We start from the raw sequence: 18,509 nt of genomic DNA on the forward strand, positions 1-18,509 counted from the left end.
TACTTTTAGTTGTGATAAATTATTGTTTGGGTTTTACTGAGCTTGTGTTTTATCATTAGCTTCACATATAAGTCTGTTACCTCAGCAGTACCCCTGAGTTATTCATTTTGGCTAGGCCCCATTTCCCACATCTGAGAACAGTTTGTAGTGAGAAATTCTCTTCCCTTTGGTTCCTTGTTTGGGGAAGGAAACAATAGGCTGGGTGAATTGATTCAAAGTAAATTTCAATACTACTGTAGGTGTAAAAGTGCATTTATTTTTTATGAAACCCTGTCATTGTGAGAGTCATTACATGACTAGTTATACATTTATGCCTAGAGGTAAAAAAATCTTCTAGTTAATGTAACTGAATCTAGAAAAACAGCCTTCACCAATAAGATTGTGTGATCATTAAATGTGACTTGTTCAAAAGTAGGTAATATTCATTTTAAAGTAACTAAATTCAGATCCCAAGCTATAGTCATTGGATGTCTAGGAGTCTCAGCTGTAGGATACCCTTCAAAAGCTTTTTAAATTCCATATTCCCAGCAAAAGGAAGTTCTACAGGTAAACACACAGAAATAGTCAAATATGTATTTTTATAAATTAATAAATGCATCATGGATTAAAAAGATACATGGTACTGTAAAACATGAAGGACAGAAGCAGTATCTATATTAATATTTCACTTCTGACAAAAATGAGCCCTGTACACTTTGATAAGGAGGACTTTCTTGTATTTAGTCTTTTAGCCCCTCCACCAATAGGCTAGAAAAGAAACAGCAGTTAGGTATCAGACTGTTGTTTACTAAGCTGACAAGTTCATTGAGAGATTTGAGATTTGAATTTAATTCTTTTCCATGTTGATGAGTTAACTGCTTACTATGCAGGAGTGATATAAACCATAACTGTCTCAGCCAAGAGGAAGTTATCTGAAAGAATTGTGACTACTTTATTTTTTTTCCCTTTAACTGCATATTTGTAATTAGACACTTGTAGGATCATATGATCATAGGAGGTTACTAGGCTAATGGCCCCAGGGCCCTGGCAAGCCTAGCCAAGTTCAACCTGTGTTTCCAAGGGTGTCTGGTTCAAGCAGGCACTAAAATTGGCAGCTATTGCTCCTGTCCAAGAGGGACACAGGTAGACTGTCCAGTGTGATTTTCCAGTTACCCATCCAATTGCCCAATTGTGTTTAAATAGGGCCACTGAGGGGCTTTTTTTAACATGAATAGGAAGCTTGTTCCAAAGATGAGGCAACCTCTGTAAGACAAATCTGTCTATCCAGCATAAATCTATGCATAGTCCAAGGTATTGAGAAGACATCTGTTGCATAGGATTAGTCAGTCTAGAAATTGATTTTTAGGTCTGATGCAAATCCATCCTTTTTTTTAAACAACCCACTTATTTCACTTCCAAGAATATGATTCTGGCCATTCCTTCTCCTGAGAGATTGACATCTTCCTGCTAATGGAACTTGCCATATTGTTTTGTGCAAAAGGCCTACATAACAAAGAATAGCTTAATTGCCTTCTCCTAGATCATTGCAACTCTACATAACTTATTAGAGTTACGTGTTTACGCTTGTTTCCTCGTATAAGACAAAACTGTGGTATTGTTTGTGAATGATGGGGAATCTTGCTGCAGAAATCATTTGAAATACTTCAGAACCAGATGTATGTCTTTTGTTTTTATGTGTTTTTGTCTCTAGGATGGAAGCCGAAGGCTCAGCACGTTTATTCATTGAAACTCTTGCAAACTAAACAGGGGTGTTTTAATTAGTTTTGATATGGTAGATGAGATAAGAATGGAAATTAAGACCCTGGCTGGAAGAACTCTTTTAAGTCCACCATTGGAACTCTCTCACTAAATAAGGTAGTAGAAGAAAAATGTAGTTTAGAGGTCATGTATTTTGGTTCCCTGAATTATTTAAGCACCACTAAATCCTTCTCATTTGATGTCTTGTATGAGGAACCAGTACAAATTCAGAAGGCATCAAACCTTCAGCAGCACTTTTGCTTATAACAACTGTTGTATTTATTATCTAACTGAAATATTCTATCTTCATTTGAATCATGTCCTTAAAAAGGGAGAATATATATGCTTTTGTATTCAAAACTGAGCACAGAAATGTCTACATTTAAGAGGATTTATACTTCATTTCTTGATATTAGAAAATGTAGCCTATTTTTAAATGTGACAGAATACCTCTAAAGAGGTCTAAAGAAGTTGCATAAATGTTGTTCAGATGAGGGTATATGTGAATTTTCTATTGCAAATATTGGAGCAAGGCACTTTACAAAGCTTCTAGGCATAATTGGAAGATAACAAGGTGCAACATTAAACTGGAATTAGGAAACCACCCCCTGAAACCCAAGGGTCAATACTTGGCCCCTTTTAACATTTTTATAAATAAACTCCATACTGATACTACTCTTACCGTTTTTGTACAATACAACAGCGACTCAACTCTTATCTGTTTGACTCGCCATCCATAGCAAAATTACAGATCATACACTATTCACTGCCATTGAATCTTGGCTTAAACAACTTTTAACTTACTTTTTAATCAAAGAAACAAACTTATATTATTTGTCCCAAAGCAATACCTTAATCGGAAGCACATGTTTCAAATAACTTAAAATAATAAAATAAAAATTGAAACTGTTAACCACCCTAAACTACTTTGAATCATAATTATATATAATCTACCTCTTTCTCTTTCCTCCCTACTCACCTGAGGTACCTGAAGACACTGTACCCTGCACTCATCTTATAAGCTCCTTCTCTCTGGCCTTCTTCCTTCTATAACCATAATGTGAACACCATCTCTAAGACATCTGTCAATTTCCCCTCACTGTCTCTAATCATATCATCTCTTATATTGCTTTAAAATATATTGTTATACTTGTCTCAGGTCTCATTATTCACATACTACTTTATGTAACAAACAATGACTAGTGAGTTTTTCCTCACATATTTTCTCCAACTCATGTTGCTGTTTTTATTGCACTTTACTATGAAACATATGTTTGAGGTTTTATTCTCATTACATTTTTTCACTCATCATTTGTAATGTAACATGGTACTTTGTGATTTAAAATATCTGTGTTTGATGTTTTATAGTGTAACATGATGCTTCATGATTTAAAAATGTCTGGACTTGATTTTTGAAAAATTGTGATTGTGGAGCTTTTCCCCAAAGGCCTCCGCTGAAAATGGGTACTTTCTGGACCAGTCAGATTTTCCTAGTAAACAAATGTCAGATGAATAAATAAATAAATAATAATGTCACATTTGATAATTTTGCCTCTCCATAGACTATGTATCTGAACCTTAGAGAATTGCCACAACTATATGACTCTACAAAGGTAGCCTCATGTCTGACTCCAGTAATTATAGGCCTGTTACTCTTACAAGCATTAGCCACAAGGCTGCGAAATGTGTGATCATAGAACTAATTAACAATGATGTAGGAAACTTGCAAAGCCTTGATCCTAATCAAGTTAGGGTTGCTAAAGGCAAATCATGTCAACTCAATGTAGTTAGTATCATTGACAAAGACATGCAAGCCTTAAATGAGGGTTAGACTGCTCAAATTGCCTACCGTGACCTTTCCAAAGGCAGAGGTTTCAAAGACAGTTTCAACATTCTCAGTGCTAACCCTTACATTTTCTACTGGTTAGCAAACTAACTTACTGACAGAATTAATATTGTTAAGGTAAGAGGTATCTCATCTAACCACAGAGGCTCTACAACCACTGTTCCACAGGGTTCAGTCTTGGGTTCTCCCTTATCTGGCATTTACTCCTTGGAAACGAAATAAGTCATTCAACAACTGTGACTAAGTTTGTGGATGACTGCAAATTAGGTGCAGTTATCAATTCCCACAGGATATTCACATTCTTCAGCAGAGCCTAGATCAGATCATGCTTGGAGTATTAGCCACAGACTTATCCTAAATGACAAGATGTACAGCATATTTACCTGCAGTAAAGACCCTGACACCTCATGTTATACATTGTTGGCACTCCCCACAGAGCAGATTCTGTTATTACAGACTTGGGTTTCTGCACAGACAATGAGTTCTCTTTTGAGCACCATGTCTCAGTTGTGGTTAGGCTGTCCTTCTACTGCACACAGCTTATCTGACAGGGATCTGATCTAGAATAAAGAATGTAATTGTCTCTCTGAACTCCTTCCTCATTGCACCCATCATCAAATACAAGGCCTCCTTTGGCATGCATCTAACTAAGTACCTTGTATGACTTATCAAAAGATTCCTAATGAAAAAAAAACTCCTGTTTAAGACAGTTATGTCACCCCCACAGGATGAAATTCTGTTCCTTCTTCTCCATCTCATACAGGCTCTTAAGCAGCAATCTTTAATAAGTGCTTCATGCCATGAAAGATCCTATGTTTTTTACCTTATTCACATTCATAGTAAAACTGTCTAATAAACTTGAAATCAAAAGACTTAAACCTTTGTTGTAAGATCAGTTACACTTACCTGCATGATACATTTCTTTCTCAATGTCTCCACCACCTTTGGAATACACAACCTTATGCACACAAAGCAAAGTACCTCCCTAGCTGTCTTCAAAGTCTTCCTTAATGAGTGGATAGAAAAAATACAAACTCATGAATTATTTTTTTTCTGGAAGAACTAGTCTACTCTTCTCACTGCAAAGGTAATAGGCAAGTTTTTGATGGCTTTATAGATATAAGCTTATTTGTATCCTGTGATCCTAAGTAGGGACCGGTAGATGATGTATAAACCTTTTTCTCAACCCAAATCTACTACTCTGCTTTCCTTATGTTCTTGCCAGGTCCGTAGATCTGTTTGTGATTATTGATATTTTATGTGATTCTAAATCCATACTTGTAGAGTCTGCACCTCGATTTTTGCAAAAATTATTGTGCTGTTCTAAGATTTAATAAATAAATGTTTTTTTTTATAGGACTAGTTGATAATGATCAGGCTCTAGGAAAAACTCTACAAATTTGGTTTAAAGAGAAAGTGAAAAGAAATGTGACTAGTATCTTCAGCTGCATAGTGTTCATTAGATGAAAATATATCTCCTTTGGTGAGGATGTTTTTGAGGACCGTGTTAATGATCATTCATGAGGTTTACAGCCTCCCTGATTCTTACATCTTATGGTGGTGAACCTTCATCTTCTTCTGGCTTTTCCCGGTTAGGGGTCACCACAGTGGATCACCTGTCCGCTCATGATTGGCAGTGGAGTTTTACAATGTCAAGTTGCCAGCCCAGTGCCCAACCTTCCACAGAAGGCACACACATGCACGCACTCACACCTAGGGCCAATTTAGAGAGTCCAATCCACCTACAGCATGTCTTTGGGGTGTGGGAGGAAACCAGAGCACCCATAGGAAACCCACGCGACCACAGGGAGGACATGCAGACTCTGCACAGAAGGCACCCCAGCCGAGAATCGAACCGGAGAACCTCTTGCTGTGAGTCAGCAACACTAATCGCTGCATCACCATGGCCGCCCTAAAGGTGAACCTTCATCTTCATTAATTTCATACTGCATAGGTAAAGAAATCTGGTCAGAATATGCTAATTTATTTCCATTTCCTTTTCCTAATCAGGAGAAAGAAAAGGTGAGGTGGGTTCTGTCTTTTTCTTGATGTAATTTGCTGTGAAGTTTGAACTTTAGATGCTACACTTGAAAAATGAAGCAGTTCACATAACATAAATACACTTTTGTGATATTTATTTGTAGTCTGGTCCTCACAGAGTAGGATATAAAGTTATTTAAGTTAAGGTCATTCTTCAATTTTATAATTAACTTAATAATTGTGTGTGTGTGTGTGTGTGTGTGTGTGTGTGTGTGTGTGTGTGTGTGTGTGTGTGTGTGTGTGTGTGTGTGTGTGTGTGTGTGTGTGTGTGTGTGTGTGTGTATTTTGGGGCTGAATTTTTGAAATTTTTTTATTGGTTTGAGAAGAGGCAATTTTTCTCTCTAGCTTTTTTTTTTTTTTTTTTGTTAGGTTATTCCCTTCATTTGGAAATCTGCAGTCAGTAAGAAGAGATGAGAGTGAGGGTCTAGGTTAGTGTCTTTACTGTTGGGGTTACATTTTTACTTTATGTGCCATTTTTATTTTTTTCTTTATGGGTTTACTGTCTGGCATTGCTGATCTTAGGAACTACTTGTATGGTAGGTACTGTAAGAAGAGATTTGGAGTTCTGCTCATAGATGTACTTAGAATTATGTATATGTTTTTTATGGTGAGTTGGTTATCATGGATGAAGATGCTTACTTTAATTTTTATCTTAAGGATTTTTATTTGTTCACTGTTTTTAGCTGTAGCGTTGGATGTATGTTTTTGGAGGAAGTGAGGAGAAGGAACCTTGTATTATACTAATGGTTTATTAAAATCTTAATGGTTTTGATATTTTGTACTGTTGCCTTTTCTCTCCAAATTTGTGGTTTCCATTGCAGTTTGGCAGCAGTTCATTCCTTTTAGGACTAGGACTTTTTATACACTTTATTTTTTTACTTTGGTTGTTAAGAGTTTTTTATCATTTTGCTTGGTTAAGTGAAGTATTTCTTCTTGTGAGGTAAGGATTATTTCAGATTTGCTGTCAATTTTTTGCAAGCATTTTGTATTTGGAGATTAATAATAATTTTATAGCATTGTTTTTGTGTCATTGCGTTTGCATGATATTTGGTCTAGCTAACTAATGACTTGGGAAAAGTATATAAAAATACTTCATGTTTCAGGAAGCGTATACATAAATAAAATGTTTGGTACTTTATGTATCGTATCTACTTTTATTTAGACTTTTTGCAGATTCATTTAACATACATACACACACACACACACACACACACACACACACACACACACACACACACACACACACACACACACACACATATATACATATGTAGCTGTATAATATGTATGCATGATTTACAGCACGAATGTTGATATCCTGAAGTTAAACTAATTTATGTCAGAAACAGAAACATCAACTTCCTTGTATGCATGTGCTAAGGTTGCTTGTCAGCGCATGCAAATATTACTCAAAAAAAGATAAACATTACCCTACCCCCACACACACACACACACACACACACACACACACACACACACACACACACACACACACACACACACACACACACACACACACACACACACACACACACACACACTAGTTATATATAATAACTTTGAGACTGTGTAATTCCCAAGAAAGGGAATATTCCCCTACCAAGGGACTGTTGATCTGGCACACCTGTCGACTATCTGTATAGACCTAAAGGTAAACAGACAAGATACAGGCAGGAGTTGGGAAAATGACTTTGGGCCACCAGCTAACAACAACATAAGTAAACATGCAATTATGTACTAACAAATGAAGAATTTCTTTAACAGGCTCTTAAAATTATGACAAGCATAAGGAAACAAACAAGAGCAAAATGAAGCATTCATTAAACATTCATCTATGGAGAGATAAATGGGTAATTGACTGAAAACAGATGAGTCTTCATTTAATAATTATTAAATCCTAAGAAACTGTAATCATATATTCATCTTTGATGTAAACTGCAAGGAAAAAAGTTTCCCTTATGTTCATAGTTAAATCCTTGCAGCCTTTATGAAATCATATTTGTAGTCTTCCAATTACAAGAATAATGAAATGCAAGGAGAAATGCAAATCACAATCTCTCAGGTTTTCAGTCAGGACAGAAATGACAAGACAAAGTACAAAAGAGGAGATGTGGTCTTAAGCAATGTACGGTATATCTGTATATGTGCATCAGTTAATGTATTCCCCCCAGAATATTACTTAATCAGACTAGACTAGACAGATTACATAAAAGAACAAGGAGAATTGCCTTATTTTACAATAGTCTCTTCACTGTTACTAATTACTCTGGCTTCATCCCTAAATTTGATAATGCTGAACTACTCATAACTATCCAACAAATAAACAACTCATATTTGTGTATAGTAGTCATTTATATCTCCCTAGGTCAAAACATCCATTCACTTGAAAACATCCTATTTTGGATTTCTACAAATCTCTTTTGAAACAATTTTGGTGGTGTCAACATAAATTGGTTAGTTCTTACATCTACCACTGCCTCCATAAATTATTACAACTTTTGTCAAATAGTAGCAACCCCTACAAGATTTGACAAAAACAGCACACAAGGTTCAACCTTAGACTGGATTCTAGTAAGTATACACAATCAAGTACCCTTCCTGACACTTTTAGTGATCACCTGCCATCTTATACCATTAGAATATCAAGTCATACTTCTAGTGCACATGTATACAAGACTATCCATAACCTTACAAACTTCAATATACAGACCTTTCTGAGTATATTTAAATCCACTAATTGGTTGGCCCTAAAATTGCTTCCTGTCGATGAAGCTGTATATCTCTTTAATATCAAATTCCTAACCATTCTGAATAGCTTAGCTCCCACTCGGACTAAAAGAATCAAAACCAACCATGTCCTATAGGCTCATAGGTTAGTACTAAGCTAACTGCCCTTGCGAGCCATTTTAAGCCTAGCCAATTATCCCTTGTGAGACTCAAACTATGCACCTTGTGTTTGTAAGGCAAACACCTCAACCATTAGGCCACGCTCCCAACCCCTAACACTTTTAGTGATCACCTGCCATCTTATACCATTAGAATATCAAGTCATACTTCTAGTGCACATGTATACAAGACTATCCATAACCTTACAAACTTCAATATACAGACCTTTCTGAGTATATTTAAATCCACTAATTGGTTGGCCCTATGGCTATCATGTACCATTAAACAATTAATGTCACTAAGAGACAAAGCATAGAAGGAATGGCAAAAATCCAAAACCCCTGACAAACTACTAAATTACAAACAACTCTGTAACAAAGTCAAAAATCTCATTTCCACTGCTAAAAAATTCTGTACCAACCTGCAAACTAACACCTCTCATAACCCCCCAAAAATTCTATTCATAAATCAACTCACCTCTGAAACCAGGCACAAAACCTAATCTTAGTCCTTACCTGATAAATCCCCTAGTAAAACTGCCATCTCTTTAACTGTCACTTCATCAACAGCATCTCCATTCTTGTATCAAACAATACCAATAATCTACCCACTTTTAATCAGTTGCCTGCTTCAAATACTTCTACAACGAGTATAAACACTGCTTTCACTCCATGTCCTACTGCAACTGCTTTAACCTTTACATTCCAACTAGTCTTCACCAACTTCATAAAGAAACTTCTGCTGAAACTTACACCCAGTTCAGCCTCTGCAGATAACCTCCCTGTAGAATACCTCAAGTTTGCTGCAGATGCCATAGCTTACCCAGAAATTATTCTTAACAACAGACCAATCTTTGAATCATATGTCCCATGCATCTGGAAAAAGTCATACGTTATCCCACTACACAAAGGGGTAACTCCTCTGATCTAACTATCACTCCATTGCAGTCCTTATTACCTTTGTCCAAAATACTTGAAAAAATGTATCCATCTACAACTCATTAATTATCTTGTCCATAACACACTACTGTCCCCAACACAGCATGGTTTCAGACCACATCACAGCACATCAACTGTTCTCTTATCCTTCATGGGTACCATAAATTATGGTAGGGACTCTCAACTCATTTCTGCACTATTTCTAGATCTCTCTAAGGCATGCAATACAATCTTACACACTAAGCTATTACACAAACTTTCCTCTCTTGGTCTGACATCATCTTCCCTTGCATGGTTCAAAAGTTATCTTACAAACAGACAGACAACAGTCAAGTTAAGTGGCATGGCTGTCTTTATCCCTTTCTACCAAACATCATAGGGGTTCCCCAAGGATCCATCCTTGGGCCCCTTCTGTTCAACATCTTTATAAATAATCTTTCTTTAGCCACTAAGAAATCCAAATTAATCCAATATGCTAATGACTCAGCTATTATTTGCTCATCATATAACCTAACTGGCTTGCAACTCGTAACCCCAGAAGATTTTTCATCTATTGAACTCTGGTTAAACAACTTCCAATTGTTACTTAACCACAACAAAACAAAACTCACACTTTTTTCTCCCAAAAGGGCAAATAGTAATTAAACCACATTTCAAAATTCATTCCTTAAATAACACTCTCATTGAAGCAGCCCCTTACACTAAGCTGCTAGGCATAATTATTGATGAAAACTTAAAACCTGATTCCATGTATAAAGTAATATTAAAACAAACACCAGAAATTAGGCATGCTGTACAGACATTCTTCTTTTCTTAACCTATCCACCAGAATAACTCTTGCTAACACATACCTATTACCTTCCATACTATATGGCACACATATCCTTACCCATCTCCGGATCTCACTCTTATCTAAACATGAAGCTTGCTACAATAAAATTGTAAAATGTGTCACATTTTCTCTCAATTCTACTTACTACTGCACTTCTCTCCGATCGTTAAGATAGCTAGAGCTACCACAATGTCTCTCTTTCATACAACTCTTAACAGCCCACAACATGAGAATGCACTTAGCATATCAATCTGCTTTCTCCAATTATTTATTTTCTGCCCTGACATATGTCTTAATAAACATTATTGTTCTTTTCACTACTTTATTATCTTTTCTTTTAAAACAAATTGTGGTTACATTGGATGAGTTTAGCACTTCAAGGGAGGCTAATATTAAGTTAGAGAGTATAGGTAACTATTTTATTTCAGATAGTAACTGAAGCAGGAACACCTAATTCACTTCCTAGTCATTCAAACCATAACTGACTGGAACTGTACAAACTGACTCAACAGAGTCAATATGACTTTATAAAGACAGCAGAACCTGAATGACCACTGTACCATTACAACCATGTTGTCTATAAGGAAGGTAATGTAAACAGTTGTGCTGGTGTCATTCAAAGTTCTAAAGCAAAATGTCATGTTTTATTACATATGGAAGTGACTCAGACTAACTAGCCTACAATTATTTTACAGTCAGATGGTAATTTAGCTTTCAGACAAGTGCTGAACCTTCTCACACAGCAGAAGAAATATCCATGAGTATACACAAATGATTAGCTGTCTAAATCAATGGATAACATTTGTCCTTATAAAAACACATGTACAAAGAGCTGGCTAATGGAAAAAGCATAAAGTTCTACAGAAAGTGGAAAAAGGTTCTATGGAAGTTGAAGCTCAGAAGACTACTGTATATTAAAATGCAAGCGTACATGTGTCAAGTACTTCTTCTAGAAATGTTCAGTGGGCTCACAGATGTTATTCATCCATTAACTGATACAGCAGAAAATGTATTTATCTGTTCGGTAGAATACATTCAATAGTCAGTACTTCTATCAGATGATAACAAATTCCATTAACTCTGCCTCTGCTATTACCTCCCACTATGGCTCTAGGCTTCAAATATTGCTTGTTCATATTTGCATTCATAATTCCAGAACCATGCTACATACAAGGTATCAGAATAATTTATCTTGAAGCATCTATGATGACAAACACAATTGTATTGATATCTGACCTCTATCAATGAGTATTTGTTAGAACTGTAAGGTAATAACTTCATTTTTTAAAGGCTCAAGCCACACCGACTGGGAGTTAAAGGTACACATTCAAAAGAGCTGTACTGGAGAGAATGAGTTAAAGTATACCAACAAATGAAAGACCATGACTGAATAGAATCTGTCTTGTTTTCCTAAAAGCCTGCGATGTCTTAACTGTCATAATGTTAATGGAATATTGTTGATACACTACTAACTTTTAGCATTTTTCCAGGCCTATGGAAAATAGCAAGTGCGCTGACATTGCCATACATAGATTCATATTAAGCTAACTGCTCTTGTGGGCCACTTTAAGCCTAGCCAATTATCCCTTGTGAGACTCAAACCCTGCACTTTGTGTTTGTAAGGCAAACACCTTAACCATTAGGCCACCCTCTCAACCACATGGAATGTTACAGGCATGTTTGAAAGATGACATGGATTTTGCAGGAGGTGTAATACTGTTACAACCTTGCAATGAAATAAGCAAGTATCTGGGGATATTTCTTGGATGTCTTACCTTTTACATATGAAGCCTAGAATCTTACTGTTAAGAATAAATAAAAGAATAAGTGGTCATACAATGACAGGTATCTTTGCACGTGAATCACTTACGCTGTCAGACTAGATGCAAGTTAAATTTATTTAGCCATCTCATTCATTTGATTCATGGCACAAAATTATTAGCTCTCTTATCTGTTTAACTGGTACCACAAAATTATTTATAAAATTATTTAAGCTATTTTGTTTAAATAAAATGCATACCATTGAACAGCTATGCTTAAATTGGATTATCTTCCAAACATTCTAAGTCTGCAGCCACTTAGTTCTTAAACCCCTTTTGGTAGATCAAAGTTTGGAAGCCAATTAATCAAGCACCAATATAGTGAGGTATGACTATGCTGCTCTTTAGGTTAACAGAAACTTTACATAATAAATATAGACATTATTTTTATTTTTATTCATTTTGAATTTAGATAGACTGCTGAGCAATTTACAAAATCTCTGAACAGACATACTGATAGCTGTATAGAGTGAGCTGTGCCTGTCCACTCATATTAAGAATAAGACCAACTCAAAAGACAAGCCACCCTGGGGGAATTGCGATATTGATCAATTATACAACAAAAGAAAACAATCTTGGTTAAGCATAAGAGGAACTAAACCATACATAATTAAAGCCCCTTGACTGATCTAAAAAGGCAGCTAAGAGGGTAGATTAATAGTTTAAGGGCTAAATTTGAAGAAAAAATAGATTCTCCGGCAAAGGACAACCACAAAGCTTTCTACAGCTGTGTCTGTAACCTCAGGGGAAATATGTAACAATGGGCAGTACCTACACTAAACCGGAGGCCATTACCAACCTTTTGGCTGACAGGCTTAGCTCAAAACCCCTCCACTCCCCTGATAGTCCAAAGGAAATACCACTTACCACAATCCCCCCAACCATTACTAGGAAACAGGCCATCAATGCACTTTCCAAGGCCAAAAACACTGCATCAATGGGCCATCAAAACATCCTGGGATATGTAATAAATAGCATGAAACTTCTTCTCTGGTCCACTTGAATCATTTTTCATCTGGAGTCTACAGTTAGGTTTTGTGCTCAAGGAATGGAAGATGGCTACAGTCACTCCCCTGCACAAAGGATGTCCAACCACTGATTCAGGTAACTATAAGTCTGACCAGCCTCATATGTAATGGAAAGAACCATCAAAGACATGATAAATGAAAACACAGGTAACCTGCAAACATTGGACTCATCGCAATTTGGCTTTGTTAAAGGAAGGTCATGGCTATTAACTCTGGTGGACTTTTTTGAGAGGGTCACCAAAGCAGTGGGTGAAGGTAAAACTTTGCATGCAGCTTACCTTGACCTGACCAAGGTTTTGATACCCCACTCAGACATTATAGACAAACTCACTAATTTAGGTATAAACCCTTTTATCCTCCACTGCATAACCGACTATCACTGATAGGGCCCAGGAGGTCAAAATAGGTGAGGCCACCTCCATCAGGAGGCCAGTAACTAGTTGAGTCCACCAGGGCTGGGTACTGGGCCAACTCCTTTTTGACATCTATTTTTGTGAAATGGAACAAAACATTAAATGTTTATGGCAGACTAAGTTTGCAGGTAATTGGAAGCTGGGGGTTATCATTGACTCCCCTACAAATATTAGCATTCTTCATGAATGCCTATCTCTGACTAACAAATGGTGCCAAAGCCATGGTCTTAAACTCAAAGCTAAGAAATGCATAATTGTATCCTTTGGGAATTCAACCATTCTAGCTAATTATCATGTTGATAACACACCCCTGAGAGTTGCCCCAGTGGTCATGGATCTGGGTACACATACAGACAGTAACCTTACCTTCAAGCAACATGTAGCCACAGTGATAAAGAAGTCCTTTTATGTTGCACAACTTATAAGTAAGGGCATGGCATCTAGGTCCAAAGAGGTCATTATCCCATTGTGCTCCACTCTTATCAGACCAGTCATATTGTACAATGCTCCCTTCTGTATATAACTGACTAGGCATATGCACAACTAGAGTGAACTCAGAGATTCCTCACAAAAAAGAACATAAGCCATAACAAACCTGCCTTATGCAGAGTACCTTAAAACCCTTTCCTTCTACTCAGTCTCTTACAGATTTTTGAGGGTTATCTATACCTGGCTTCTAAGGCATCCACAAACTCCACTTTTATGAATCTCTTGCATATTTGTAAGTCAAACAGTACCATAAATACAAGGTCTAGGATCTGAATTCTGTCTGCGATTTCAGCAGAACATACTGGATAGACAGATTTGTGTCCCACAGACTGCCCCTTCTATGGAACAGGCATCCCATCCATGTGAAGCTGAATTCATCTATTACCCAGTTTAAGTGCAAGCTAGACCAGTGGAAGGGGAATAGAAAATTTACACCATGCCTGGCACCCATGCCCTTTATGAACAGAGGTAGCTTATAAATGCCTGGCCCTCAATGTCTTATCTGTCTACACAATATCATTATTCTTTTGGGAAAACTTGGCTAGGCTTACAAAGGCCCCTGGGCAGTTAGCCTAGTAACAATCAATAAATCTATGAATATCAAAGCTGAATATAATAGTTTAAATATACATATCCATTCATCTTCTCTTCTTAATGCCAATGCAAAACATACCACCTTTAGAGTGCTGACTGATTTTTTATTTCCTTTCACATAACAATAAAAACCAAGCCCCTGCAAATGAATGCCATGATTAAATCTCTCCCTTACAACATTTCTTTATGCTCCATATAGTAGATGATCATGGAATGTACACATTTCCCTTATTTTCAGTCTTGTTTACATTTTTCAGTATGAAAAATCACTGAATGTTTTTTAACTTATTAGTTGTTTTCTTAATTATTTTACTTGTAAAAATATGGTGTAATTTAATTGACCAAGGCACATTTTTATAGAAAAAAAAATGTCACAAGCCATTCAAACTTCCAGAGTTGTTTAGAGCACAGCCAGGCTTTCCCACCTACTGTACCGGATTCAAGATGTAAACCTGTATAGTTTTATGCCCTCGTCCTTCTGATGCTAAATGCCAGATATCCGGATTCCAGGATTTCTACCAGCACTCATTGCACACTGCTTTAAACCAGGGTAATGATTATAAGTGGATTTAAGGTTACAAAGCAAGGAATCTTTGCATAGCAAGAATTTTAAGTGCTGTAGAAATCTATGTTTTACAGAGCTGGACTGTAAGCAAACTTAGTACATCATCATGAAAATGTATCCTACATCTCACAGACTATATAAATCACATAAAACACTGGATACTAGTGTCCAAAGCCATCACTGTGTATTGATTACATTCTAGAATGGATGAACATATAAGAAAGGCTGTTCAATCACATTTATATCCTAATGATATAAACTTAACACGATCTTGAGATGGGTTGTAAAGGCATATCATATGCAGAAAATGACTTTGCAGACTTACAGAGATTATAACAGCTTCTTAGATTTGACATTACAGTTATTAATAAGCAATACATTTAATCCCCATTAAATATTTGTAGTAGATACTTTATTTTGAAATCAGGTGGCTTATCACAGTAAAGTGCCAGCACAAAGACATCTGGAGGAAATAAATCATGTTATCAGCAAATTATAGTCATTGATTAGCATTGCTTGAATGTCCATGCTAAGCTAACACCTGCAGATTTTGCCTTGAAGTTAGGTTTGCCTTAGGTTTATTAAACTCCTAGATCCCATGTGGTAATACAATGCAGGGGCTTTTGCTGTGACATAAATGTGGATGAAGACAAGAAGTGCAATATCGCTCTTGGTTCTCAAAGAATTGAATAAACAAGCAAACAAGCTTGTAATAGCTCTAGTAAGCCTTAACAAAACAGCAATGCTAATGATTAGTCAAACATGGTGCTCAGAACACTAAGTATAGTAAAACATGTCTAATCATTATCAGTGAACATCTTCTAGAGCTGTTTCTTAAGCCTCTCATAACTAGTTATGCAAATCTAATACTGTATATATTAAAAAAAATGCTACATAATTTTGACTATATAAATTTGCCAGACATTTCATTTACCCTGTCTTGTTTAAATTTATTTCTGAAATTTGTGACAAAAATTAATAAAACCGAATGTAGTTTGCTAATGACTTCTCTCATACATTGCAGTTGACTGATACATATATTCCCCATACATAATGTAATCTGAAAATCATCCACCATATTTGTAGCTCGCCACACTTACTTCCAATTCTGAGTCTATCACAAATTCAAAAAAGCCATGAACAGCAGTGAGGCCCACGAAAAGCAGAATGGGACCTAGGAGCTTCATGTTCTGTCTGTTTTCCTGCTGCAGTCAAAATGGAAAGAGCTGTAAAGGTTCTGCCAGTTCAGCTCCACATTGAGCCAAGGTCAACTGACAGGATAAGGCTTATCATTGCTCTACAAAAACCCTCTGCTACTGTCAATATTTGTTTTCGGCCTTTCTGCAAACCTTTGCAATGTTTCTTGTAGCTGAGCAAATATGACAAACCTACTGTTTTTGCCTCACTACAAGACAAAGTCTGAACTTCTTTAGTCTGTTCTGTAAGACCGCTAGATGTATTTAAGTCAGGAATTAAGGCAAGACCAAAGATGAAATTACTGGATGAGTTTAACCACTATTGTTAATTTGCAGTGAATATTTCTGAAATAATGATTTTGAGCAAATTATATTCTTAGTAATCTACTCATGAAAAAGTTTCTTGATTATTAATATCCCTTCTTGGTATGCAGACATCTACTCAGAATGTTTTTCTCAATCATCTACTTATAGAAACATGTTTAATGAATTTAATATAAATGAATGGGATGTAATATACTGCCATCTTAGAAGATCTATGAAATTGTACTGATGTATTACAAACAAGATTTTATCCATGTTAATTTATTTTAACCGAGTGTGGCAGAACAGGCGAAGAGATTGTTTTTTTTTCTAGACCCCTTGTTTGTATCACTTCATAGCTTAGTTTGGTCCTGAAGCAGAAATTGTTCAAGTGTTCTGTATAAACCTTCTTCAGGAAGTTGCTAGGTTTATAGGATAAATGTAGAAACATGGCTGAAAAAAAAAACCTCTGATCCGGTAAAGTCTCTTCAGTGTGTTAAATTGCTTAACATTGACTTTAGACATCATATTGTTTTTCCATCCTTATTTTCTTCATTTTTCCAGTTAATTTCATATGCCATCCCTTTCATGTCTAGCTCTACACAGTATGAATATAACACTTACTGTTGTTTATCTTCCTTTGCTACTACTCTCTGTATGAAAAAGAGAGAATTGAAACATCCCTTTTGTATCTCTGCTGTCCATGTTTAAAATTAATTCCCTCTGTGTTCAGTGTTTAAGCTCAAAGGGAAGATCCCATAAACATCCATTATATTTATCGTTTTATTCCTTACTAATTTTGTCATAACACATTCTGCTTTTATTTTTGGGGGATAGCAGATGTTTATCCCTTCTGATCCTCCCTGAACATTACAGACATGCAAAACTGAATTGGTACACCTTGTTTGCTGTAGCATAGACTAGATCCAGGCCTGCTGAATCTAGCTTTGTTTGTATGCTTGTTGTTTGTTTGCTTGTTATTTCCCTGAAATGCTAATTCCACCTAAAACGCTGCTTTTCAGTGCTTCTGTGGATCCCTAGTGATATCTGCATTGTTTACTGTACTTATTTCCTTGTTTCACTTGAAAGTTACTGTTTGTCATTTTTGCATTTAAGTTACCTGTAACACATTGCATTTAAGTTACCTGGCACTTGCTCACTAAGTCAGCACTAAAAAATTAAAAGCACTACACCCTCACAAACTCCCCTTGAGTACCTTGTTCCCCACTGGCCCTTTTTTCAATTATGAAGGAATTCCCAATACTATTCTAGCATGTCCAAAGGTCAGTTGTCAATCTCCTCTCTGGTCCAGCTGGTGAATCTGGGAATCTTGAGCCAATGTTACAACTGCCTCATGTACACAGACAACCCTCTCCTCCTCCCAACAAATTCCAACACATGTGAGAGATGCAACCATATAGCCAAACTGGATGCTAAGCTCTCTCAACTCAGTACTGGCGTAACCAGTCAGGAGGAGAAGGAAACCACACTCACTACAATTCCAGTCTCACATAGACCTACCACGACAGCAAACCAAACACATAAATACACAAAAACATACTCGGAGGCTCTAAATAAAAATCTGCCAAAGCAGCAGAGACCTCCAAAGCAGACACCCAAGCAACCGCTACCCCAAAACAAAACACGTGCAACACATAGCTCACAAAGCCAGTGTGCCGAACAGTCACAGCCCTTAAGGCTAAACAACACACCTGATACATTTGTAATAGGTGACTCTATCGTCATGCACACTGACATCCCGCTCACCAGGCTGAACAAGGAGAAGGTCACGGTGAGCTGCCTGTCGGGCACTAGGATCCGC

At 36.6% G+C, this 18,509-nt stretch overlaps 1 protein-coding gene across 2 annotated transcripts in view; it reads right to left on the bottom strand.

Moving 5' to 3' along the window:
- ITIH2 (inter-alpha-trypsin inhibitor heavy chain 2) overlaps positions 1 to 16,457 on the bottom strand; it is a 519,026-nt gene extending 502,569 nt beyond the window's left edge. For both annotated transcript variants that reach the window (XM_044088359.1, XM_044088358.1), the window contains exon 1: positions 16,289 to 16,457. In XM_044088359.1, the coding sequence (XP_043944294.1) occupies positions 16,289 to 16,375 (87 nt within the window). In that variant the 5' untranslated portion in view covers positions 16,376 to 16,457. The remainder of the gene's footprint in view (positions 1 to 16,288) is intronic.
- Between the last annotated feature and the right edge of the window lie 2,052 nt (positions 16,458 to 18,509).

Source organism: Protopterus annectens, chromosome 11.part0 (genome assembly GCF_019279795.1).
Source record: "Protopterus annectens isolate FY-2018-M chromosome 11.part0, PAN1.0, whole genome shotgun sequence".
Lineage (NCBI taxonomy): Eukaryota > Metazoa > Chordata > Ceratodontiformes > Protopteridae > Protopterus > Protopterus annectens.